Below are 26104 nucleotides of genomic sequence, written 5' to 3'. Positions count from 1 at the left end.
CTGGGGCTGTGCCAGGAGAAGCTGAGTGGACTCAGTCCCAGCTGGATGATGTCTCTGTCCCCAAACCAGCAGGTCAGGACACCAATAGCCACGGGATCACCCCAGAACCTGCCCTGGTTTGAGGTGGAAGCACCTGGGCAGCTGCCACCAGCAACATCCTGGAGGTACCAGGAGAATACAGGATCCCAACCCATCCCAAAAAATATGGGCTGAGGAAAACTCTGCTGAGCTCTGGGAAAACCAAAGAGCCTGACAAATATGGTGGCTTGTTGTTTTCCTCTTCTTTTGAGGAAAAGATCTCCAGGATTAAGAGGCTTTAGGTGATGGACATGAGGTAAAAAAACCACCTCAAATTGCTTCAGGTACGTCAGAGATGTGGGTCAGGGCACAAGGCTTCAAACTAAGCAGGAACTGAACCAATAAATGGATTTTTGTGGGTTTGGGTTCTTTCTTTCTCAAATCCCCTCTCTGACTGCAATGTTTTTCCAAAAGAATTCCCTTATGCACATGAGTCTGGTGTTGCAGCTTGTCTGCTCTGTGAAACACCCCCAGCTTAGCCCTTTTCTTTGGGATAAAACCTTCTGGCCAGCAGCCCAGTGCTAACACTGCTCCTGCTGTAGGATCATCACCCAATTCACAGCTCTCCTCTGCCCAAGGCACAGCCAGCCAAAAATAGTAAATATTCAACAACAGGGCTGACATGGCAATTTTTCAAGGTTTCTATGAGGCATCTTCAAAATGTCACAGACAGTTCATGGATCCACCCTGACACTTCTTAACCTGCAGCCCTTCCCAGCTGTAAAATCTGACACTCCAGTTAATATTGCATCCATTTGGACATGGAATATAAATTGAATGAGCTTAGAAGTCAACAAGGAGCCTGCAAATCACACCCTGTAAAGCAAAAATACTCCGTGAGGGGTAAGACCTACACAGCAAACATCTGACTCAAGAGCAAAAAAGCCAATTTGCAACTCACAGACAATTTAACAGAGCAGAGGTGCCTATTTTGTGTGTTTTGAACTTGCCTCTGACAGCTTCATTGCATCTTCTCCAGCACCTGGATCAGGGCAGACACTCAGCTAATCCTCCCAGTCACTCGAGATATTGCAAATCTCTTTTCCAGGCTGCAGAGTCCATTTATTTCCACATGGAGGTCTTGGATTTTCCTCACACTCCTGCAGCCACTCTTATCCTTTATCCTTCAAACCAAGGCTCTAATTAATGCAGGCAATCCCAGAATGGTTTGGGTTGGGAGGGACCTTGGAGCCCCTCCAGCTCCTGGGCAGGGACACCTTCCCCTGTGGCCTTAGTGCCCAGACCTGAGGGGTTCTACAGGGAAATTGGGATATTCCCAAGGTTCTGTCCTCAGCAGCACATCCCCTTTTGGAGCAGCCCCCAGTCTGGGGTTAAGCAATGAGGAATTCACCCCATTTCCAGAGAGGCTGTGCCAGGTCAGACCCCACTGCCAGCAGAAGCAGGGGGTGGAATTCTGCTTAAGAGAGCAGAATTTGGCCCATCACCCCTTCTAAGGGGAAATTCTTCTAAGCACCATTAACACCCTGCTGACCCCCCAGAGCTGCCACTTGAAATCCCAGGAAAGGCCTGAGCAAGGAAAGGAAAGGTTGGGAACACATTTTGCTGCTATTTCCTTCAAATACTCTGTGTCATGAGGGGGTTGCTCTGGAGTTCTTATCTTTTCATATCTTCCATGTCTTACATATTAAATTTGCAGTTCAAGACTCCCACACAGCCCACATAAAATCAGCCAATTATGTTTATTCATGTTTTCTAATCTTGTGTTTTCTGCTAAACACGTTGGTGAAATGTAAAACACGCCTTTGAGTGGGCCCTGTTAGAGTTTGGGATCTCTCAAGGGCAATAACTGCAGGTTTTTGGAGAGGTTTATGCAATACCTGGAATATTAACAGAGCTGTCCCCTGTGGAATGAGCTGGGCTGCATTTCTTCAACAGATTTAGAATGAGTCCCATAAATCTCTGCTCTGCACACGTGTCCCTGCTCAAGGAATTTCCATAGGAATGCTAGTTGAAGATTTTCAGGAAATTACAATAGTTTGAATGAATTTAGAAATAGTCACATGCCTAGGATGTATCATAAGAGGTATTGCAGAAAGGAAGCTGAGCAATACATTAAAAAATATTCAATATATGGGATTTCATTAATGCGGGGTCAGAGCTCTCAGCACTTCAAAAGCCACGTTGTTCACTCTCATGTTTTCACTGGAATTTTATAGAACACAAGTTTTATCCTTAATTCTACCAAATAACTATTTCAGCTACTAAAGCTGGAATTTAAGGTATTTAGGAAATAATTCAGAAGCATAAGCTTTTTAAATATATATAGAGAGAGTTCTATCTCTGTTTTAGTGGAAACTGCTTTTCCACTTTTTGACCACTGAGAAAGGAAAGAAATTTTTTATCAGATTCAGTTGAGGCTGTTGGAGCTGAAGTGACACTCTGTTAGAAGGTGATGTTTGAAGTGACTGAAAATGTAATTGATTAAATTAAATTACATTGAATTGATTGATGCAGCTGCTCTTTGGGATGAACGTGGCCCATGGAAAGGCTGGGCTGTGAACAGCTCATGGCCATCAGTGAGGGGTTGGATGCATCCAAATTCACCTTAAAGGGAATAAGCAGGAGATTCCCAACCCAGCTCAACCCAACCCAACCCAGCTCAGCCCAGCCCAACCCAACCCAACCCAACCCAGCCCAACCCAACCCAGCCCAACCCAAAGCATTCACTTCAAAGAGGAGCAGATCACAGACCCACCAGGGATGAAAGCAGCAAACATTAAAGCACCCCAGGGATCAGTGAGATGGGATCCAACCCAACCCACAGGGATCTCACCCTGCTGTGCCCTCAGGGAGTTTTGTGGTTGGAATGTGCTGCCCTGAGGCTCCTGACCTTTGTTGTCCCAATCCAGCTGATTAAATAACTTGATAACGAGGAAGGAGCCCCAGGTCTGCCCCAAGCCAGCCCAGCAGGAGCCTCCTGTATCAGCATTCCCATGGCACATGGGCTGTCCAGCACACACCCATCCCTGATGTCTAACCCAGCTCCACAGCTCCAGCCTGGAGCTGGGAATGTCCCCTTCCTGCCCTCAGGGCTCACTGCCCATGACATCCAAAAGGAAATCTTCACTTGAGCCTCCACGGGAGTCTGGGAGAGGCAGACTCATGTCATTCATGTCCCTGAGGGAAATGAATCCTGGGAGGTTTCAAAAGATTCCATTTTGTGTCCCTGAGGGAAGTGAATCCTGGGAGGTTTCAAAAGATTCCATTTTGTGTCCCTGAGGGAAATGAATCCTAGGAGGTTTCAAAAGATTCCATTTTGTGTCCCTGAGGGAAATGAATCCTGGGAGGTTTCAAAAGATTCCATTTTGTGTCCCTGAGGGAAATGAATCCTGGGAGGTTTCAAAAGGATCCATTTGGAAGGATGTTGTTTTCTGAAGCTGCTGTTCCTCCCTGCCTGTGCTGGAGGGTTTTTGCTCCCCCTTGCCTGGGCCCTGAGGGGAGGCCTGGGGGGTGTGGAAGCTCCCGGGAAGGCTCATCCCGCTTACCTTCGATCACACACTGCTCAGGGATAGGAATCCTCCTCCCCATCTCCATCACATATTCTTTTACTTTGCCCAGGTTTTCCTTCAGGTGCAGGTACAGCTTGTCCTGGTACTCCACAGGGCCCGTGGCTGCCGTTCCCTCCAGGGCCTCCTGCGGGGTCAGCTCTGGCAGATGGGCTGCCTGGGGGTGATCAGCACTTTGGGGTGAAACCAGGGGGTTCCCCACGGGCACAGCTTCGGGGTGGACCCCAAAAGGCACTTGCTCGTGCTCCTGGCTGAGGAAGATCTCGGAGAAGGAGATGCCAGCAGGGATGTCCCCGTTCTCCTCGTCCGGCCCTCCCTCCGAGCTCAGCCCCTTCATCCTGAGCGCGTGCAGGGCCAGGCTCTTGGACCTGCGGGGGAACAATGAAGGAAGGAAGGGGAAAAGGGCTTGGAATAAAGGCAGGACACAAAAATCCCCCCAAAAGCTGCTCTGTGCAGCTGCCTCAGAGAGCCCAGTGTGGGGCTCACCGAGCCAGGGGCAAGAACCTTCTGCCAAATCTGCATTTCAAAAGCCAAGCTCAAGCCACAGCTTTAATAAGCAAATGAAATGAAATAATATCCAAATGATATCCACATATCCCAACATCTGCCACGGGGGGAGCGAGGCAGCCCCTCTGCAAGGATCTTATAACCCCGGGGGTGTCATGGCTGCTTTACCAATCACATCATAAAAATGCCAACCAGCAGCACTTCACTGAACCTCAAACCAGCCTCCAGCTCCTCCTGCCCTGGATCCCTGATGGGATGGAGGGGACAAAAGAGGGCAGAAGTGGCTGAAAGGGCAAATCCTGGAGCAGGAAGAGCAGAGCTCTGTGTGGAGCTTGGGGCAGGGACAGCCTGAGGACTGTGAGGGTCACGTTGCTGTCATTGATAAATATTGTTAGTGGTAACACCCCAGGAAATCTTCCTTTCTGTGCTACCTCAATGCAGTTATTTTCCTTTTTGCTGCTTTAGGGCACAGAACAGATTAAATGGGTTCTTCCCCAGAGCAGCTGGGGCTGCCCCTGGATCCCTGGCAGTGCCCAAGGCCAGGCTGGATGTTGGGGTTGGGACAGTGGGAGGTGTCCCTGTCATGGTTGGGGGTAAAATGAGATGGGGTTTAAGGTCCCTTCTGGCCCAAACCATTCTGTGATTCCGGGATTTAGAAGGATTTCATCCAGCCCTTAAGTTCATGGATGCAAAAATCAGTTAAAATTAGGTTTATGCTGCTTGTGGGTATTTCATGAGCAGATCAAACCCTCCATGTTTGGATAAAGTTTTATGACAAAACTGATCTCCCTGAACCCCACACACATTTTCCAGAGCCATACCTGTTAAACCTCATATCCTTCCTTTCTTCTTTAGAGACCTGGCCCAGGCTGTATCTCCTCACTGAGCCAGGGGTGCTGTTATCCACATTTATTTTCTCTTCAAAAGCTTGGATTTTAACTTGCAGCTTTTCATCTTCTTCGTTGCCATTCACGACAGATTTTAAATCATCCAGTGGGACAGGACATTCTGCCTCAGGGTCATTTTCCATCCTGAGGAAGCAGAAAGCAGAGGTTTAACCCTGGCACGTTGTGCTCTTTGTGTTGATGCTGTGTCTCTGCCTGGGACTTGTGGTTTGGATCTGGTAAAATAATTATGTTTAAACAGATACTCCCTGAGGTTATTTTCAGGAACATCTTCTAGATCCACATCTCTGATGGATCAGAAACATTGAACATCTCTGATAAACCTGGATTAGAAAATGCCAAGCACCAGCAAATCACAACTCTGTCCCTGCTAGTCAATTTTTTTCATCTGAACCCAAACCATTCTCTCAAAATTCCTAAACTCTGACTTATTGCATTATTTTCACAAGGCAAAAGTCAAGCTATTTGAAGATTTTATAGGATTCTGTGGTTTTAAAGCTTTTACCAAAGTACATGCAGTTCTTACTGAATTATTGCACTCTGAGAAAAAAAACCAAACCTTTTAAAACTCAGGAAAAGTTCTGAGCCATGTGACTCCAGCTCAGCAAAGAGAAAATGAAGAGTTAAAATGAACTTGTGGGACTGCAGGGTGAGTAGTTTTGTTTTGGATTTGTAATGTTTGTCTTAAAATCACAGAATCAGAAACCAATGGTTGGGGTTGGAAGGGACCTTAAATCCCATCCAGTGCCACCCCTGCCATGGCAGGGACACCTTCCACTGTCCCAGGCTGCTCCCAGCCCCAAAGTCCAACCTTGGACACTTCCAGGGATGGGCAGCCACAATATGTAACATTTTAATGCAAAATTCAAAGGGAACTTTCAAATAAATTGAAGGGAAGCTGCTGATCTTACAGGACAAAAAGAAATCTGAAGGAAAAAGACACTGGTGGTAAAAATGTGCTGGGTTCCCTCAAAGAGCTTTGAAAATGGCTTTTCCTGGGTTCCTTCATCACTCAGAGCCTGCAGAGAGAGACTCAGCTCTGAATATTTGGTCATTTTCTGGAGATCTGAACTTTGAGTATCTTCACTGTGCCCTGCAGATGCTGCAGCAGGGCTGGATTCCCCAGGGACCAACAGCGAGAGCATCATTGCTCCTTCCCCTCTCCCTCTCCCTCTCCTGCTGGGATGAGGTGCACGTTCCCATCTCACTCCTGCACACAGGGAGGAACTGGCACCCAGAATCACCCAAAATCACAAAGCAAACAGCAATCTCCTGGAGAATCAAGGGGGATCGGACAGTATTTAATTTTTAAACTCTAGCCACAGCTCTAAAACAGGTTTGTTATGCTTCTATTTCTTTGTTTAATTTTTTTTTTTTCTCCCAATGAACAAACATCTGAATAGCTAAATCTGTAAAACATGGATTTATAAAACCACAAAAGAGGGGTTTAACACAGCCCTTCCAAAGCAGCAGAGGCTCACAAGTCACGCTCGCAGTGGGGGAGCCCATTAAAAACTCTCCAAACTGCAAATTAGCAATTGTAAAAAGCCAGGTTTTTAAAAAACAACCAGAAATGCGGCATCACAAAATGCACTTTTTCACTTGTTTTGATAAAGGCAGCTCAGGATATTTCTCAGGGGAGCTGGCAAGTTTTGTCTTGCTTTGTTTTTAATTTAAGCAAGATCTCATAATATATTAACACTGAGGAGCACTTGAAAAATATTCTTCTGTAATAAAGACCCTTGATGTGACCTTTCCTAACAAATCTTTCTGGGGATGTAGGACAAGATTTAATTTATTGGAAAGCAGTCACTCCAGCACAGCTCCCAACACTGCTCCCATTGTGGGAGTTGAGCTCGAAGGAAAACTTCTGTTCCCTGTGTAAATATGGGCAAAGCCTCAGGACACAGAGAGGGGATTGATGGACTGATGGGCTTTGGGAGTGACAGACCCCAACCAGGGAGCCTTGGTGATGTTTGGAATTAAAAATGGTGTTTCAAACAGCACCTCTTTGTCCAGCATCCTCCTGCTGAGCTCCCATGGCTTTGTGAAGGGAATGCAAGGAAATATTTATCTGAAGGAATCGTAAAGTCGTTATGGTTGGAAAAGGAACGTAGATGAATCCTGTTTTCCATAAATAGAGCAGAAAAAAAGTCACTCCCAGGGTGTGGAGGGTGGACTCCTCAAGACACCATCTCATTTTTGCCCCGTTGCTGCCAGGATTTCCAAGTGGGAAGCAGAGGAGCTCCGAGTGCCCAGGAGCTCTCCTGTGCACCAGCCTCGTGCTCACATCAGCTCCTTGGGGAGCCAAAAGCACAAACCTGCCCCCAAAACCCCCAGCAGGGCTCCACCCCACCCCACTGGGATGCCTGGCAGCCCTCCCAGCTCCTCTCAAACCCACCACTGTTTGCAGCCTTGGCAAGAGGCACCGGGGCATCGCTGAGGCTGCTGGAGCAGGATCAGTTTACCCCAAAGCTCTTTGCAGGAGGAGGAGGAGGAGGAGGATGCACGAGCTCATGGAGAAACCACAACTCCAAAAATAGTGCCAGGCTGCTGATGGCTTCATGCTGTTAAATCCTCTGGAGAAATGCACCTCGGTGTCCAGGTGATGCTTTAGCATAAAGAACATTTCCCCAGAGCAGCAGCACCATTGTCACGCTACCAGTGGGGTGCTCACGGTGGGAAAAAGAGCATCCCAAAGGGAAATGAATGAAAATTCACCTGGGATTGTGGCCAGGGTTCAACTCTGTGTCTCATGGATGGATCAGGTGCTTGTGGTTTGTTAAGGGAGGGAAAATCACCTCCTCAAAAAGGATGGACAGGAAAGTTTGAAGAAGGCAAGTGGTGGAGGAAAGATCATGGAATTGTCAGCAGAATCCCAGACTGGTTTGGGTTGGAAGGACCTTAAATCTCATCCCATTCCACCCCTGCCATGGCAGGGACACCTTCCCCTATCCCAGATTGCTCCAAACCCTGTCCAGCCTGGCCTTGGGCACTGCCAGGGATCCAGGGGCAGCCCCAGCTGCTCTGGGCACCTGTGCCAGGCCCTGCCCACCCTCTGAGTCAAGAACTTCCTCATATTTAACCTAAATCTCTCCTCTCCCCATGTAAAACAATTCCAAGCAGCCACAAGGGCTGGGAGGAGCAGCACTGGTGCAGCCTCTTACGCTTGGTTCTTACCCAGAACGAGGACTTTGAAGCTTTCTTTCCCTTTAATTGACTACACTGCCCCTCTAGGTTGGATAAGTCCATTAAAACCCTGTATATGTTCTTTAAAAGCCCCTCTGGGACTGAATAACTTGCAATTTTGGGACAGTAAGGAGCAGCAGAGCATGGCCTGGTTTTAATTATGCTCCCAGTCCCTGCATGTAAAATTCCCTGTGTCAAACAACGCTGGGCCAGCCATGGCTCTGCAGAAATCAGCTTCTGCCTATGTAAACACAGGAGTTTTGGAAGGAATGGTTATAATCCAGGCACTGAGTTTAAAATCCTGGATTCCTTTCACTCTGGATTGCTGCTCTTTAGCTCAGTGACTGCAGCAGCTCCAGAGCTGGGAGGGCACTTCCACATTCACACCTGGACTGGTCCAGCTTCCCAAGCACGAGTAAAAATCAGCTCTGCTTAAATCAGCAGAGAATTCTCATTCAGCCTTGTCTGACTTAACTGAAATGTAAAAGCAAATAGCTAAAATGCTACAGAATAGCTAAAAACTATGAAAACCCAGCATTTTTTTCTTGATTTAGTGATCTCTCACAGCCATGTTAAGATAACAAGAGCACAGAGGGTTGGGGAGGAAATGAAATATAAAATAAAGAAAGAAATAAATAAAATGAAGGAACTTAGAGAGAAAATAATCTGTAACCACACTCACACAGACCATGAAGCTCCTACTCTTCAGGCAGTCCTTAACAAAAAGAATTTTAGTGAGAAACAGCCAGATTTTGATGAAAACCTTGTTTTTAAATGGGTTTTTTTTAGCAGCTCTAGATAGAAATGTTAAGCCCAGAATATAACGAGGAATATTTAACAAATAAAGTAACTTTTCAACAATAAACGGAGGGACCACGATGGGTTGTGAATGCTGAGGGCTGGTTTCTGCTCAGGTTCTGCCACCAGGTGAAGCTTGGACATTTCTCACTCGTGGTGAGATGAGGGGCTCTGTCTGGATTCCTGTCCTTTTTCATTTGCACCTCTCTCCAGGACACCAATTTTCTGTTTCTCCACTGACCTCAGTGTTTTGTCTCCACCACTCCCAGGCTGGCTCCAGGGCTGGCCTTCACTGTTAGGAGTTTTCTGACATCTGTGTTCCATTTTTTCAAAGAATCGCTACTCCTCTGTGCCCCCCTGACCCACTGCAGCACACACAACTCTAATTATGAATCTCCCACTAATTAGAAGTGACTGCCACCCTGTATTTAAATAACATTTCTATCCTCACCGTGACGAACATCACAACACTTTAAACCTTAAGATGCACAGTCAGAAGCAGCTGAGTGAGCAGAACATCTCACTCTGGACAAATCTTCACCAGGGAGCTACGCCAGCCATTGTTCTCATCACCCTCAGTGGGCATTTTCTAGAATAAATGATAATTGTGAGGCCTGACTTCACTAATTTATTTTTAACCGAGGCGTTTTAGCTTGCTCAACTCTATTTATCCAGGGCACAGCTTTCTTCACGGCAATGGGAGCAGTTTAAGGGGAATTTTGGTGCCTGCCAGAGCCCTGGAGAGGGCTGAGGTTTGTGAGAGCGCCGGTACCTGGCTGCCGCCGCGCTGTCGGTGTGGAGCTGCTGCAGGAGCAGCCTGGCGATGGCAGAGAAGCTGTTGCTCATGCGATAAATGTCCCTGCTCTGGGTGCCCAGGATGCTGGAGAAGGTGTCAGTGAGGCTCTTGATCTCCAGCAGCAGGAGGTGGTGAAAGGAGTGCTCCATGCTGGCCAGCTGGTTCACCAGATACAGCAGGGACGTTCTGGCTCGCTCCTGGGCAGCGGGGGGAGATAAGAACAGTGCTGAACACAAGAATTCTTTGTTTGCTGCTCTGAGGGGGTTGTGTGCTGGGACTGAGGCGCTGTCCTCGGGGAAGAGTGGCTGCCCCACGATGGCAGAGGCAGCTGCCTCAAACACAGTTTATTTGTGGCTACACTGAAGTGACTTTTGTTCCTCCTGTGTTACCTAACCCAGGATGTCTTGTCTCCTCCTCAGACTTAGAGCCAGATCTCTGAAGGCTCTTTCAGAGCCCTACATGGTTCTGGTTCCATGTAGGATCAGGGCCCCAGCAGCACCAAACTCCTCTTTCACCTTCGATGAGTCTGGCTCAGCTACTTCATAAAACCAGAGAATGGTTTGGAAGGGACCTTAGAGACCACCCAGTCCCACCCCTGGGATGTTCCTTCCACAAGACGCCTTCCACAAGTTGCTCCAAGCCCCACCAACACCTCCAGGAATCCAGGGGAGCATCCAGCCTGGATTTGAACATCTCCAGATCAGGGCTCCTCTCTCTTACAGTTGTCCTAATTAGATTGGGTTCCACAGTCCTAAAAACACCCAAGTGGGAAAAGCAGTGGAAAAACCAGAAATTAACTCAGGAACTCCCATCAGATCCTTCACTGGGGGAATCCTTTTCCTCAGGGAAGCCCAGTTGGTCCTCAGCAGATTGATACAGAAACTGGAAGAAGTTTGGATTTCAGCCTGTGCTGAAACACAAACAAAGGCAAAACCAAAGAGTTTTCTGCTTCCCAAGGGCCAGCAGGGAGCTCATGTGCCACGCACGTGGCTCTGGACCCTGCAGGGCCCCAGCCCCATCTCCTCCTCTCTTCTGGGACCTTGTAACCAGAGAGCAAAATCTGCTGAAAGTTTGATTCCAAATCCAGCTGGGCTATAAAAATACCCAGGAGGCTTTGGCAGGACGTGGCCTGAGCATCACTTTTTTTGAAGAGCAAGTCAACGTAATTCAAGGAAAAGCAGCTCTGCTGCATCGTGCCATGACAGAGATAAATGGGAAAATTGGATCAGACAAATTGCATCCCTTCAGCCATATGGGGGAAAACTCCAGCTACACCCTGGGTTGGGCTGATGTGACGAAGGAGATTTTTCCTCAATGGCTTGAGCGGGGTTGACTTTTTGGTGCGCAGTCACTCATTTATTTGAAAGCCGATCCTTCCTCCAAGAGATAAACAGGGGCTCAATTAACATTTAAAACACATTTTTGTTTTCTAAACAAACTGCAGCAGACTAAATGGAGGAGCAGTTTTGAGAATTTTCCTGTCACTTTGATCCAGCTGGAGAGTCTCCAGCCATGCTGAAATGCTGCTACTCGCCTGGAGTGAGGTAAAAGAACAATAAACTCGCCTGAGTAATATAATATGTAACAGTTATACAAAACAAAATTAAAGCAAAATAGCTCAAGATGAAAGCAGCCGTTATCCCTGCCACAACTCTTATCCAAAATGTTTCACAAAGCCTATTTGGATGCACATAACCCCTTGTTATTTCAGCAATGCCTGTTTGATGTATTCGTGTATTTTCTCATAAGCAGCCCTTACATTTTATGGCATTACATCTGCCAGAAGGTGAAGAGCTAAAGCACAGGCAATGAGGTGTGGCAAAGTGTTGTTCTTCTTTCTTAAAAACAGGTTCAGGAGACTGCAAAAAGATCACAAGGCTTTCAGAAATAACTCCAACTCCCAGGTGGTTCAAAACATAGGGGAGAAAAATGAAGTGTCCGATCAGTGCCCTGAGCCCCGAGATGCTTTTTCATTTGCACAAATTTACGGTTAAGGGACAAGTTCTGATTTCAGCTTTCCCCCCGAGAGTGTCGCTGACACCAGCAGAAGTGGTGTGTGTAAACAAGGGGCAACCTTTCAAATCCAGAGCTCTCCTCTCTCCCGGGGTCCCTGGAAGCACAAGAGGCTTTTTCTAGGAGCCAGCAAGGATTTGCTGCTCAGATCCACAGTCTCAACCATCAAGGGCCAAGCCTCAATCCTTGCCACCTCTTTTCCCCAGGCAAGCCTTCCAGTGAAATAAAACATCAACAAATAAAATTCCAGCACCGCCATTGATGTCTCCTTGTTTTGCTTGGCCGGGCAGGGGAGGCCAATTCTTGTCTGAGAAGTGGCAGGATATCCATGGCATTGCTCCGTGACAGGACAGGGAAGAGCAGGAGAAGGGATGAGGGAGGGTTTTGGGAAGGCCCTGACACGGGGGGCTGTGAGATGAGACTGTCAGAGGCACACGTGGGCTGATGGTTGGACTCGATGGTCCTGGAGGTCTTTTCCAGCCTGGGAGATTTGGATTCCACGATCTCACCTCTGCCCAGGAATCAGGAGGCATTTCCTTCTCCTTTTAGGTGAGGTGGTTTTCAATAGGACCAGCTTGGACAGGGTTTGGAGTAACCTGGGGTAGTGGAAGTGTCCCTTCCCACAGCAGGGGAATGGGTTAAGGTCCCTTCCAACCCAAACCACTCTGCCATTCTAAAATCTTCCACTACTCAGAATTATTCACACTTCCAAACATTTTAGAGAGCAAAACAAGAGAGGAGCCGTTGATCTCCTGGTGGAACATTCACCTCCACCACCCTTGGTGTGTTGTTTTCATCCCTGTTTTGGAGTTCAGGGTCCCTGGATGTCAGTGACAAACAGCAAACAAAGGACAAAAGTGTCCTCCCCGTGGGCTGGGATGCTGCTGAGTCAGCAGCTTCCTAAAAAATCAGACTCATGACACGGGACATGGTGAGAGCTACTCAACACTTACTCCAGGGAGAATTATTATTCAGACATTAATTATTCAGTGCAGGCTGTGTGTGCTCCACTCCGTAGATTGGTGTAGCCACATAAACCAACAGGTCAAAAATATGAGGGGAAAATATTCTTTGAATCACATCCTTGTAAACTTGACTCTAGCGTGTAATTTCCAGCACTACATGAAATCCAACAGGGCCAGTTGGTTCCTCACTTATTCTTGGTTTGGTATAAAGCAATCACAGCAACAAAAGGCAAAATAAACAAATTCAGCCCCTTTGAAGTAGCAGAACTCAGCGGAAACGGAGCCTCAGAGACACCCAGATGGGGAGAGCTGGTTCAACACCCCAAAACGCAGAATCCAAATGAAATCCTTCAGTTCTGAGCCCAGCTGTGCTCAGCTGAGGATTGGCTGGTTAGCAACTGTAAAGTTTCTAGAAAATGCTGACTTTCAAATACTAAATACAGCATTAAATGTGATCACCTGCAGATCTTATAAAAGTAAAACTTGCTGGGGGATGGAAGTAAACAAGGAGAGAACAACAAACTTCATTTGGCTCCCAGGCCTCAATGGGATTTTGGCTCCTCTTTCCACACAGCAGAAATAAGATTTACAAAGCCAAACCAAATCTGGTTTTGATTCTTCAGAGATAAATTTAATTTTACATGAATATAAAGCTCCAGATCAGTAGAAAGAGCAAGGATGGAGTCTTCCTGTGCTGCTCAGACACACAAGGCCCAGCCAATACACACCCAAATTAATTGCCAAAGGGGGGAAGGACTGGAATAAAATCATCTTTAAGGTCCCTCCCAACCCAAACCACTCCATGGTTCCATGGCAGGGCAGTCTGGTTACTCAAGAAGACACAAATACATGGATGCATTATTTTCTATACGATTAAAACCAACCCCAACCAACCCAAGCAAGTCCTTTTGTTTCCCACCTCACCTCATCGAGATGTCCAACAGCTCCAAAGATTTTTGCTGTCTGCCCAATCAAACTGGGAAAACTCTCACCAATTTCCCTCAGCGTGGGAAGGAAAGGGGCCAAGGCTGCAGGTTCGTAGCTGGATATCTCCAGAAGGATGTTTAGAATCACCTCGCTGTGGTTGGGGTCCCTCAGGTGTCCAAATAAAAACGGCAAACACTCTTTCAGCACCTGTTAAAAAACCAGAAACAAATTGGAGCTCTGTTTTGAATTGTGAACACATATAACCAGAGGAGATACAACCACCAGAGTGATAAAAATGAGCCACCAGATTCTGAGCAAATAGAAGAGTTTTCCACCCTTGGTGACCTTTGCATGGAGCTATCGCTGAGGTCAATCCAAGTTCAACTGAACATATGGAATAAGGGTAAACTCTGCTTTAAAATATGGCAGCTATGCATAAATAAGTAAGGAAATGCCCAATTTTTTTTTTTAAAAAAAGACCAAAAACACCTTTATCAAATATTTTCCTTGCTCCAGGCCAGTCTATATTTTATTGATCAAAACAACATAAAGACTCAGCCTTCCTCAGTGATGCAGCAAATTAAAGTGCTTGTAGATATTTTTGGGTTCCACCAGAAACTGAACAATGTGACAAGGTCAGGAGCTGGAATAGAGGGAAAAACAGGAGGCAAGACCCTCACTGCATAATAAATGTGCTGTGGGTAAGATGTTATTTCTTGTTAGAGCCCAGTTTGCAGGGTGTAGCCCTTGGAACCATCTGCAAACAGGATGGAATTGTGTACAAGTCCCCACTGAGGGATTAATTCAGGGTAAACAGACACACTAATGCACCTTGGATTCAGGGAAACTGCTGCATCTGTGGAAAAGACATCCAGACAGACACAGGGCATGAAACAACCCCTTCCTCTGTTCTTTTTTTAAGAATTATCAGTTCTCATCAGTTCCTAAATCATGCTAATTGTCCTTGACGTGGATTTTAATACAGTTCACGTACACTGACAGGAGCACAGTTATGGGAATTCACACCCAGCTGACAGAGGAAGAGCCAAAAACATTGGAGACAAATGGTTTAACCCAAACCTTTTGGTCCAGCAGAGTCTTTGCTCTGTTCTCCTTATGACTAGGTGGAGAATGGACTGGAATGAAGGAATTTACAGGGAACTAGCATAGGGAAGCACTGTGGGATTCCTCCCTCAGCGAGCCCTCAAAAGGAGGGGCGGGGAGATGTTCCTGGTGTGGTTTACCCCCAGTTCTCTCTTCCTGGCCACGGTGTGCAGGAGCCTGAGGAGGTGGAGCTGCTCGGACGGGTCCAGCTGGGCCAGGGGTGCCACCAGCTCCCGCAGGCGGGCGCGGATCGGCTGCGGCCGCTTCTCGTAGAGCGCGGGCAGCACCCGCAGCAGCATCGAGTTCCCTGGGGACACAGCAGGGACAGGGAGCAGCTGTCAGCCAGTGCCCAGCACTGGGGACAGCCCCACAGCACCAGCACGCTCCTGGAGACACCACTTCAACAGTCACGGGACAGGTTGGCTGGGAGAGATGCTAAAGCTCATCTCGTTCCACCAAGTTGCTCCGAGCTGGCCTTGAAGGATCATTAGTACAAAACCAGGCAGGCATAAAACTGTAGAAAATGATATATTGGGCCAAGAAAGCAAGTAAATTATCAAAATAGAGCAAATCATTGCAGGCATAACAACATTGTGTAAAAAAAACCCAAGTAATTCCTATTAATTATCATTTTATTTCTGAATATCATGAGAACACTGCTTAATGAGCTTTCAGTTTTGGATGGTGCTCTGTTGAGTCCTAGGCCAAACTAAGTGTTATTTCAATTAACAAAGAAACAAAAAGAAGAAAGAAGGAGAGAAATGACAAAGAAACAACAAAAACAACGAAAGACAAAAACTACAATTCTCCTTTGCCGAGGTTCAGATTTTCAAATTAAATAAGCATCATATGGAAGGAATAGTTGGTTAACAGAGAACTAAACATGCATTCAAACAGAAATAGTAAAGGATGCCATTTCCAGGAATAGAAAGGAGCCAGAGAGAGCCAACTGCAGACAGACAGAGATATATGCTAAACTCTCTCTCACACGTTTTTTTAAGATGTCTGTGCATAATTCAATTTGAAGCCCAGGCTCATACCAAAATATATAACTTCACATCCCAGTACATGCCTGCCTCAATGGATTTAAATTTCACTTGAACAACATATGGAAAACATCTGCCTATTGCAACCTAGTATGGCTCCTTTTTGTAAACCCTTGGAAGTCCTCACGGCCTCTTTGGGTTTGGTTTCCAAGAGGAATCAGCTCTCTGGCCTGCTGCTCTCCCTCCCGTTTACATCTGAGCCGGGTGACTTGGGAAGATAAGCAGATCTGTTCATGGATGGCAGGAAAAGGATATTTGGGTTCAGGCTGGAGCACGTGGGGCTCGTGCCAGGTACAGAAATGCAGATCTGTTCATGGATGGTAGGAAAAGGATATTTGGGTTCAGGCTGGAGCACGTGGGGCTCTTGCCAGGTCCAGAAATGCACCCCAGGACACGGCTGGGTCTCACAACCTCCCCCCGAGGCAGGGAACGAGCCCAGCACTCACAGCAGCTTCAGACAGCTCGTAATCCTCCCTGAGGGTCCTGATCCTTCACAGGAGGGGCTCTCCACTGCAGCCAGCCACACTTCTGCACCTTATCCTGCTTGGACAATCCCTGGCTGCTTCCCGAAGGCTGCTCTGAGCCCCCCGTGCAGCCCCGGCAGTGCCAAAGGCCAAATCAGAGCCCACTCCCACCCCACAGACACGGCAAATTTGTCTTGTTCTGTTCCACACAATCACAAAGGCCAGGGGCAGAGATTTGCTGATGAACCACCCTGAAATGATGAGCAAACTGCTCCATTCTATTCTGGCCATTTCCTAACCACGTTCCCTGGGCTCTTCCTGATGCTCCCAGTGGATGTGGATAAAAAATGTCACCACTAACGTTCCATGGCCTTGATGCCAAGCACCAATTCCCCCAGAGGGAGAACCTGGAGATCAGGGAAAGGATAATTCCCCACAGGGTGGAATAAGCACTGGAAAAGCTCCCCAAGGCTGACAGAGCTCCAGAAGGTTTTGGACAGCGCTCCCAGGGATGCCCAGGGTGGGATTGTTGGGGTGTCTGGGCAGGGCCAGGAGCTGGACTGGAGGATCCTTGGGGGTCCTTTCAAACTCAGGGTACTCAATGATAAAAAAGGTGAGAGGATGGATTCACTGGAACTTTTCTCACGTCATAGTTTGAAATTGAAACATTCTGTACTGAATACACCAAAAATTATTTTCTCTCTGGATGACATCATGCTTCCAGCACTAAGTCCTTTCTTTGCACTTGCCCTTGCTTAGTTTGCACTGGAAATTTTCTGCCCACATGGAGCAGAGCCCTTAAACTCCAGTCAAATTTCAGCAACGATTGCAAAAGATGAAATTCCCGTATTCCTGGACAGGCAAATTTCCTGTCAGCTCTAGAAGTGTGATGGGAAGGGATCCAAGAGGCAGTAACAAAAATAACAGCTTCAAGCAAGGAAAGACACCGACCTGAGCCATGCTATTGCCTAAGCTGGGATGTCAGGGATAGGAAGGGATCTGGAAAGGAAGACTGATTATTTAGTCTGGCAAACGAGCGTTTGGAGCGTGGGGTGTATCAGAGGAGTGATGCAATCACAGATGATGGACTGCAGCCACCAAACCTCTCTGAACAAAAAATACTTTGTGCTAGCGCAGCTTTGGGCAGTTTCCTGCAGCAAACACTGCTGGGCTGATATTCCCTAACCAAGATAAATGAAAAGCAAAAGCAATCAGAGCAACCCCCTCCCTCTGCAGTGAGATTGAAGTGACCTCACTGACATGGAATTGCTTTTAAGTGAAGAACCTGTGTGCACACGTGTAAATAATCCCAGATATCCCAGTTTGGGTCTGTTCTTCAGAGACCTCAAGAAAGGTCAGCAGGCACAACCCAGTTGGCCATTTTCTGGTCTTTTCATGTTTGAGGTAGCAAGGAATACTCAGAGCTGTTTGTCACATCTTTATGGGCTCTGAGGGGAGCTCCCCAACCCCCTGATTCCCAAGGGTGATATCAGGAATTCTGAATAATTCACTTTTCCCCAATCTTGCTTCACCTGCCTCAATCTAAACTAAGAGCCTGAAAATGTTTGTTGAGTGAGAATGGAAAAAACACCCCACTCAACTCCCTGAACTCCTTCCTTCCCTCTTCCTTCCCTGACCCCCAATACCTTCCAGACTGGATTTTCTCACCCTTCCCAAGCTGGGAATGACACAATTCCAGCACAAAGTGTCCCACAGCTGGGGACACTCCATGGCTGCACATGAGCCAGGGGGGGACACCAGGGCCGTGGCTGGGTGATGCCATCCCTGCACCCATTCCTGGAAAAAGCTTTCCCAAGCTCCAGCTCTGCCCATGCCAGCAGCACAGAGAGCTGGGGAAGAACAGGGGCGCTGGAGCTCACTGCTGTGTCCCATGGAAGATGGGCTTCCACTCCAAAAGGAGTTTCCAAAGAAAAAAGCCCAAGCACCAAGACGAATTCTTCCCCAGGAGGACTTGGGTTTGGCACATACCTACTTGAAAATCATGGAATCATCTTAGCTTGGAAAGGAGCTCTAGGGTCAGAGTCCAACCTGTGCCCGATCCCCACCTTGTCCCCACCACCCTCCCAGGGAGGAATTCCCAAGGCACGGATACTGCAGGGTGGTGTAAGCAAAACCAGAGACACAAAGGGAAAGGGAACACAGATTCCAAGTTAGATGTAATTGCAGGAGGGTTTTTTTGCTATTCTTTGGATATTTCATAGCCAATACATAATTTGTGTGAGATCACCCCTAATCTCACCTAAGCAAAGCATCTCTGGCATGATTAATGACCTGTTGAACCTATAAGATAACAGAATTTTAACCAGATTAATACCAATAAGACTTAGACTAAATTAATGTTTCATCCAAAAGCATTTTGTTTTGTTTTGCTTTTTCAAAGGTAAAACACAACTCTGATTGTGCAGCTGCAGATTTACAGTTCCCAAACCTGGCTACAGCACTAACAGATTATCCAGGGAGTAATGGTGGTGTAAGTGCTAATTAGGGCTGGAAAAGCAGAACCCTAACAAGCTGTTAGAACTCCTTAAGAGCTCTCCTTTATTGCTTAAAGCAATAAACTGTTGATACATAATAGAATTTATTATGCAGCAGTGCCTAACTCTCCAAAAACGCTGAACGGGACACGTGGATCCGAACCAACTCCGGCTATGTTTATTTTCCTCCCAATCCCCTCCAGAGCCCTGGCACACACCGAGCACAAAGCCAATTTGCAGGGAACGCTTTCTTTCCCACAAATGGCACAAAACAGCTCAGGCTGAGCTCTGCCCGTCCCTGGGGCGAGCCCGGCTCTCTCTTGGCCACTCAGAGCATCCCTGGGGCAGAGCCAGGGCTGGGATTGAGCCGCCCGCCCCTTCCCGTCCCGGCCAAAAGGAGCAGCAGCAGCAGCAGCGCTCCCAGAGCCTCCCGGCTCATTCATTCGGGCTCCGCAGCTCCTCCCGCACCGAGGATCCCGGCTCTGGGCAGCCCCAGCTCCCGGGAACAGCCGGGACAATGCCCCGAGAATTCCTGTCCCTGCTCACCCTGCTCTGCGCCTGCAGCGCTGCCGGCTCTGCCCTGGATGAAGAGGATGACTACGAGCTCATGTACGTGAACCTGGATAACGAAATCGAAGGTCCGGCCCCTGCCGCTGAGGAGGGTGAGTAAATTTAAAGTGGATTTGGGTGAAGCTGCTGCCTAGCTCTTGTTAAGAGTTATTACTGCGAATATGATTTACCTTTTTCCGAGGGGAAAGCTCATGTAGGTTATTCCGGGCAATAATGGCTCGGGTGGGGTGTCCTGGACTGTGCTTTAGGCTCTTTAATTCTCAGTTTTCCTGCAAAAAGCTGTTGCTGTCCCAGCGGTTTAGGATCTCTGTAATCACATCCCTGCCCTGTTTGTGCTCATACAGAGGGAAAGGCACTGGCCCCAGCAGGGCAGGGGTTGGACCAGACTGTCTGTAAGCTCCTTTCCAACCCAAACCAGTCTGTGAATCCCGGATTCTGTGGCAGTCTGGAGGACACAAAGAGCACAGAGCCACATTTTACCCAACACTCCCGTTTCAAACTCGGTACCAAAGAACAGCAACATCTGTACCTTCCCTTCCAGCTGCTTCGTGCGACTGCCAGCGGGAGCACAGCAAGTGGGACAAGCTGTTCATCATGCTGGAGAACTCGCAGATGAAGGAGAACATGATGCTGCAGGCTCTGGATGAGCTCCCCAGGCTGGAGCTGCAGACCCTGAAGGCAGAGCTGAGCCAGCTCGCCACCACCCTGGCGGGCACCTTCACCTCTGTCACCTCCCGTGTGGTGAGCCAGGTGGAGCAGGCGCTGGTGAGGAGCAGGGAGCAGGCTGAGGAAGGCAGGAGGCTGCAGGAGATGGAGCAAGGGAAGGTTCTGGAGCACGTCCTGCAGCTGAGCCACAACGTGTCCGTGCGGCTGGGCTGGCTGGAGAGCGCCTGGCGCAGCAGAGCCCAGCAGCGGCTGCAGGAAACTGCTCTGGAGCAGGACAAAGCCGGGGCCAGCACAGGGGACAGTCTCATCCTCAACTCCGTGTGGAAGGAGCTGCAGCAGACCCGGGCTGAGCTGAGGGTGTCGCAGCAGTGGGCAGCTCAGCACCTGCTGCCAGCAGGTAAGGCCAGGGGAGAGCTCTGGGGAGGGCACCTCCAACAGGGACCCCCAAAACCCCTCCTGGGCACCTCCTTCTCCAACAGCTCCAAACCCCAGGAGCAGCAGGGCAGCTTTGAACAGGCTGTGAGAGAAGAGGGGAACCCCAGAAGCTGTGGGAAAAGAGGCAGTGAGATTTTTCAAATGTGGGATCAAAGAAAGGTTTCATCAAAGTCCTTGTGCAGGGCAGAGGATCCCACCTCCTCCAGGCTCTCCCAGATCAAAGCCATTGTCAGAAAGCAACAAATGTATTTTAGACATCCAGATTATATTCTCTCACCTTTTGCCTTCCCAGCTGGTGGCTCCTATGTATTTGCACAAATCATGGAGTTTCTTGTTTTCCTGCATGCTCCCACTCCTTCCTCTTCCCACGTTAGCATCTCCTGGGATGTCATCTCCAGGAGCTGGATGTGCTGCTGCCAGCCAGCCAAGCACACTCCCAGGGCAGGGAGAGCACATTCCCTGTGGAACTATTGTGCCCTGAATATTCCCACTGGCACAGAGAAACCACTAACCCGTGCTGCTGTTTGGGGGATTTTCCTCCTTCCAAAACATTTGCACTGCTCAGTGGGGTGGCCACAGAAAGGTGGGCTCAAATCCTCAAATCCCAACCCAGCTTTTTGGTGCAGTGACACCCCAAAAAGCAGCAGCTTGGGTGTGGCAGAGCAGCCCCTGATTTGTGTGAGGTGTGGGTGCAGAATTAGTGTGTGTGATACAAACTGTGCTGAATTCATCAGCGAGCTGTCACTGCCCCGCTCTAACTGCTGCTTAATGGCTCTGTTCTCCAAAAATACAAATTATTGCAACTTAAACCTCCCCAAAATGTACCCCCGCAGGGTGGGTGTGTAGGAAGGAGGGGGTGCAGCATCTCCAGAGTGAATTCTCACACCAGGGAGCAGAAGGGAGCAGGAATTGCCACAGCAAAGGCAACGACACAGCCACAACATCATTTCCATCAAAACTTTTACAGCCTAACCCAAACCCATCCCTTCATGTGGGGCACACACTCGGCTTTAGAAGTAAATTGTTTTCACTGCTTTATCACAACACCTCAAATCTTTGTGTGCTGGGAGGAGATCTTTGAGCATATTCCTATTTTTCCTCAAGCACAAACCTTGCAGAGATCTCATTCCTTATTTCTGTACCCCAGGCAGCCTCAGCAGCTGCCCTGCACTAGGTGAGAGCAACAAACTCGACCTGCACTGAGGATCATCAGTGGAAATTCAGTTTCTTTCCGCTGGTTCCCACATGATTTTACACAAAACAACCATACTTGTAAATTTAAAGGCTACATTTTAAGTACTTCCAGAGTATCTCTCTGTTTTTGTTGTTTTTTTTTTTTTCTCCAAGGGAATTTTTAGCAACTGACTTTAATTTCTCACATCTTGACTTACTGCCAGCCATACTCTTGAGGGGTTTTCTAATCACACTTTTTTTTGTTCTTCACTGAGGCTGGTTTTAATTTTGTTTAGGCTTTGATAATAGAGCCTGAAAGCCTGCTAATTAAAAGCTTTTTCACAATAGTGCTCCTAAGTAGCATTTTAAGGAGAATCCCCAGCAGTTGCTCACTGACCCTGCCCTTCCTCAAAAGGGTCAATGGGAGATGGAAAATCTGCTCAAAGCTGGAGGGAAGCAGCCCATGAAATCCTGCAGCAGCTCAGTCCTGGAGGGCACAAAGAGTCCTTCATTCCCCGGAGCAGAAATTTCCACACACGTTTTAGACATTTCAGATCCTCCAGCTTCTTTAAACAGGAAATGAAGCAGCTTAATTGGAGAAGGGGCTGCTTGTTCCCTCCTGTCACCTTGGATATTAACTTAGGTACACGCAGGGAACAGCCCAGAAACCACCAGAAATGTCCTGGCTTTCCTGATCACCAGTTGCTTTCCCAAATTGCACAAGTTTCTCTTAGTGGATTTAACTAATCTAATTTCTATTATCAACACTTTGATTAATTGGACACGAGAGAAGAGCTGGTTTAAAAGTATCAGTTATCTCATCATTTCCCTCATTTAAGCTGTGTCCATGAATGCTCCTGACCAAAAACTCCCAAAGGCAGGGCCAGCAAAGGGAGTCAAGTAAATTAAAAGAAGCAAGCCCATCTCAGCACCTTCCTGCCAACATTTTCTGCTTGCCCTGATGCCCCTTTATCCCTGGCACAGCTTCCCTCCATCCTGGGCATGGCACAGTGTCCCAGGCTGCTGTTTGAGGGCATCCCTGACCCCCTCCTCAGCACTCTTGGGATTTTCACCACTCCACACTTGGAGGATAAAAGGACAATTCAGTGGTTCTGAGGGAGGGTTACCCCATTAGCTGGCAGAATTAGCCAGTGTCAAGGGCTGAGATGGTCCCTCTCTCCCAGGAGGTGGTGCTCCATCCAGCCCAGCTCCCCAAAGGAAGCAGCAGGGCAGCCAGGCTGTGTTAACCCTTCGGATCCCTTTGGATGTCACAGGGCTGTACAGTGCCCCCTGTGCAGGCAGGGAGGAGCCAAGAGATTCCTGCAGCTGTGTCCTTTGCCACAGTGTCCAGCAATTCCTCCATCAGCTCTGACAGCTCCTTCAGATCATCCTGGGGTCAATTCCTGCATCCCACTGGATGAGCTGAGCTCTCAGCTCCCTTTGGGAAGCCTGGAAGCGAGCACTGGGTCAGGCATTGGGACAGGCTGCCTGGAGGAGAGGTGGAGTCCCCATCCCTGCAAGTGCTCAGAAATGGGTGCATGGGGCACCTGAGGGCCTGGTTTAGAACATGGTGGTGCTGGGCTGGCACTTCACAGAATCACAGAATGGTCTGGGGTAAAGGGATCTTAAAAATCATCTTGTTCCAATCCCACCTGCCATGGCAGGGACACCTTTCCCCATCCCAGGGTGCTCCAAGCCTCGTCCAGCCTGGCCTTGGGCACTGCCAGGGGTGGGGCAGCCACATCTTGGTGATCACAGAGGTCTTTCCTACCTCAATAATTCCATGCAAAGTCAAAGGTCCCGACTGCACACATACAAATAAAGCAGTTCTTATTTACCTGACAATCTTCTAAACCTTTCCAGGCTGTGAAACCGCAATCCTCTTCCCCATGCGCTCCAGGAAGATCTTTGGGAGTGTCCACCCCACCTCTGGGATGACCCTGAGCTCCTTCACTGCCTGCATCTGGCTCAAGGTGACCGAGGCCTTGGACAAAACCATCGTCTTCTCCTACGGAACCAAGTTCAACCCGTACGAAATCCAGCTGTACCTGAGCCGGGACTCGGCCGTGCTCGCCGTGGGGGGTGCCCAGCACAAGTTAACTGCCAGAAATGTGATTATTCCAGGCAAGTGGCTCCACCTTTGTGGCACCTGGAGCTCGGAGAATGGATCTGCAGCCCTGTGGGCACAGGGGCAGCTGGCAGCCAGCGCCTGGGACGTGGCTGGAGCTCACACCATCCCCGACGGGGGCATCCTGCAGCTGGGGCAGGAGAAGAACGGCTGCTGCGTGGGAGGGGGCTTTGATGAAGCTCTGGCCTTCTCGGGGAAGCTGACTGGCTTTAACCTGTGGGACCGGGTGCTCAGCCCCGCCGAGGTGACGGCTCAGGGCGCGGGGGACGCCTGCGGCACCCGGGGGAACGTGGTGGGCTGGGGGGTGACGGAGGTGCTGCCCTACGGAGGAGCCCAGTACGTGTCCTAAAGCCCAGGGTCTGCACAGGGAACGGATTTCACAGAGCTGAACATCAACATTACACCAGCCAGAGCTGCAGGAGACCCTGCCTCTGGAATCCCCATGGAACATCAGCGCTGCAAGTTCACACAACTGTGGAGATGGCATTGAGCTCTGCCTGCTGTCCTGGAAAAAGCCTGGAAACACATCCACACATCAGGGTGTGCCATTGGAAAAGCTGTTCCTGGGCTCAGGCAGCCCTGTCTCCCCAGGGCAGGGTTTTCTGATGTATAAAGGGAGGGTCACCGTGGACATTCAGCAGCCAAATCCCTGCTGAGGAAAATCTGACCTGGCTCTGCAAAACAGAGCAGCTGTGGCTCCCCTGGATCCCTGGAAATGCCCAAGGCCAGGCTGGATGGGGCTTGGAGCAGCCTGGGACAGGGGAAGGTGTCCCTGCCCTGGCAGGGGTGACACTGGATGAGCTTTAAGGTCCATTCCAGCCCAAACCATTCCAGGCTCCTCCAATCCTTGGGTTCTACAGTGTTCATGTGAATTTTACAGAGGAACCACCCAAGTCAAGAAATGTGTTGTCTGTTAATCCTTGTTAGTAATGTGTAGACTCTAAGAAAGCTAGTTCCTTGTTTAAAGCATTATTTATGCCAAGGATTGATATAAAAATAATATTCCCCATCATAATCTGATGTTACATTGGGAGGGAATGCAGCTGTATTATATTGTACATTGACTTTGTGATAATTTTATTGAAATTATTTTTGTAAAGTTGTTTTGTAAATAAAGATACTTTACTAGACCAAAACTCTCTATTCTTCTCATAAACCAAAATTCTGAGCCAAGTCCCAGGTGGGAATTTTCCATGTTTTGAACCCTGCAGTTTTAGCTGCTGATAGAGAAAACAGAGAGAGCAACATCTCACAGGAGCTGAGAGACCCCAGGCACAGTCCTGGCCCTCTGGGGCCAGGTTTTAAGCTACATTTGAACTTGTTTGCTGCCCTCAGGGGGTTTGTACAAGATAAAATTGCTGCTCAGTGCCAGTGATTCTCTTCTCTCTCACACAAACTTATCCCAAATCCCCTAAAAGCCTAGGGCTGGATGCAGAGCACAGCAGCAGCTGCAGAGAGCCAAGGAGCTGCTGCTGATTTTCATACAGAAACCAGCACAAGCAGAGAATGATGAATACCCTGCTCACTGGCTATGGAACCATTTACAACAAGAACCATTACTTGCTACCTGTTGAAACCTCTGAACAAGTTATCATGAGGAATGTCTTATTCAAAGCAATTCCTGTTTCCCCTGGAAGCAGCCCATCCTTCTCTATTCCCTTGTTTCCCCATCTCTCTCATTCTCTGCACATGTCCTGAGAAAACACTTTGACAAATTTCTTGACATGTTTCTGCTGCACTTCTTCCTGACCATGACAGATCCTTGCTGCCTGGATACAAAAGTAGCAAAAAAAGGTAAATTCCACTTTCCTGTGCCATTCCAGGCTCCATACCTAAAGTTATATGACCTGCTCCAAAGTTTTGGCAGCATTGCTTATTTAAGGGAAAAAGAATTGCTCTGATTGCTGGAATTTCTTCTCTTACCCTGCAATAAAAATGTATCTACATTATACATGCTTGGCAGTAAACTTGACAGAAATCCCTCACTAAGTAATATCTGCAAATAACCTTAGCTACAGAACAGTGAAATATTACCTCTGATCATCTCTGGCAGCCAAACCCCAGATCTTCAGAGTTACAAAAACACTCGGGGTCCCATCATTGTGCAAGGGCAAAACCACTCTCAAATCCTCCCTCTGCTCAGTGCCCTCGGTTAAGTGAAAACAAATGTCCATGAAATGCAGCAGGAAAGGGAAAATCCTCAGAAAGATCCCCAGAAATCCTTCCTGGCTGCTCCTCTTACTGCAGCTCATACCTGGAATGCTTTGTCTTGGAAGGAGCCTTCTCCTATCCCAGCTCAGGTTTGGCACGGGACCAAA

At 48.3% G+C, this 26104-nt stretch overlaps 2 protein-coding genes across 5 annotated transcripts in view; one reads left to right on the top strand and one right to left on the bottom strand.

Annotated features, from left to right (window-relative positions):
* Window positions 1–26104, bottom strand: part of VEPH1 (ventricular zone expressed PH domain containing 1) — a 55066-nt gene that overhangs the window by 16766 nt on the left and 12196 nt on the right. For 2 of the 3 annotated variants that reach the window (XM_058844376.1, XM_058844377.1), the window contains exons 4-8: window positions 14950–15116; window positions 13703–13912; window positions 9777–9997; window positions 4934–5143; window positions 3585–3973 (exon numbers count right to left, since the gene is read on the bottom strand). In XM_058844376.1, coding sequence (XP_058700359.1) covers window positions 3585–3973; window positions 4934–5143; window positions 9777–9997; window positions 13703–13912; window positions 14950–15116 — 1197 coding nt within the window. Of the gene's footprint in view, window positions 1–3584; window positions 3974–4933; window positions 5144–9776; window positions 9998–13702; window positions 13913–14949; window positions 15117–26104 lie in introns of those variants that run through there. The other variant, XR_009278143.1, reaches the window with a different exon arrangement.
* PTX3 (pentraxin 3) lies at window positions 19008–24808 on the top strand. Of its 2 annotated transcripts, XM_058844379.1 has the most exons (3): window positions 19008–19476; window positions 19926–20447; window positions 23522–24808. In XM_058844379.1, exons 1-3 carry the CDS (start codon window positions 19332–19334, stop codon window positions 24133–24135), a joined length of 1281 nt encoding a protein of 426 aa, XP_058700362.1. In that variant the 5' UTR covers window positions 19008–19331; the 3' UTR covers window positions 24136–24808. The 2 variants fall into 2 exon arrangements, with proteins under 2 accessions (XP_058700362.1, XP_058700361.1); XM_058844378.1 differs by lacking the exon at window positions 23522–24808 and having other exon boundaries at window positions 19926–22591.

The sequence above is a fragment of the Poecile atricapillus genome, chromosome 8 (genome assembly GCF_030490865.1).
Source record: "Poecile atricapillus isolate bPoeAtr1 chromosome 8, bPoeAtr1.hap1, whole genome shotgun sequence".
Classification (NCBI taxonomy): domain Eukaryota; kingdom Metazoa; phylum Chordata; class Aves; order Passeriformes; family Paridae; genus Poecile; species Poecile atricapillus.
This window is presented reverse-complemented; position numbering and strand designations above follow the sequence as displayed.

Excerpts from the sequence above, each read along its gene's own strand:
- PTX3 (XM_058844378.1), top strand. The coding sequence starts at position 19,332 with ATGCCCCGAGAATTCCTGTCCCTGCTCACCCTGCTCTGCGCCTGCAGC. Across the intron at positions 19,477-19,925 it reads GGCCCCTGCCGCTGAGGAGG|CTGCTTCGTGCGACTGCCAG; the intron begins GTGAGTAAATTT and ends CTTCCCTTCCAG.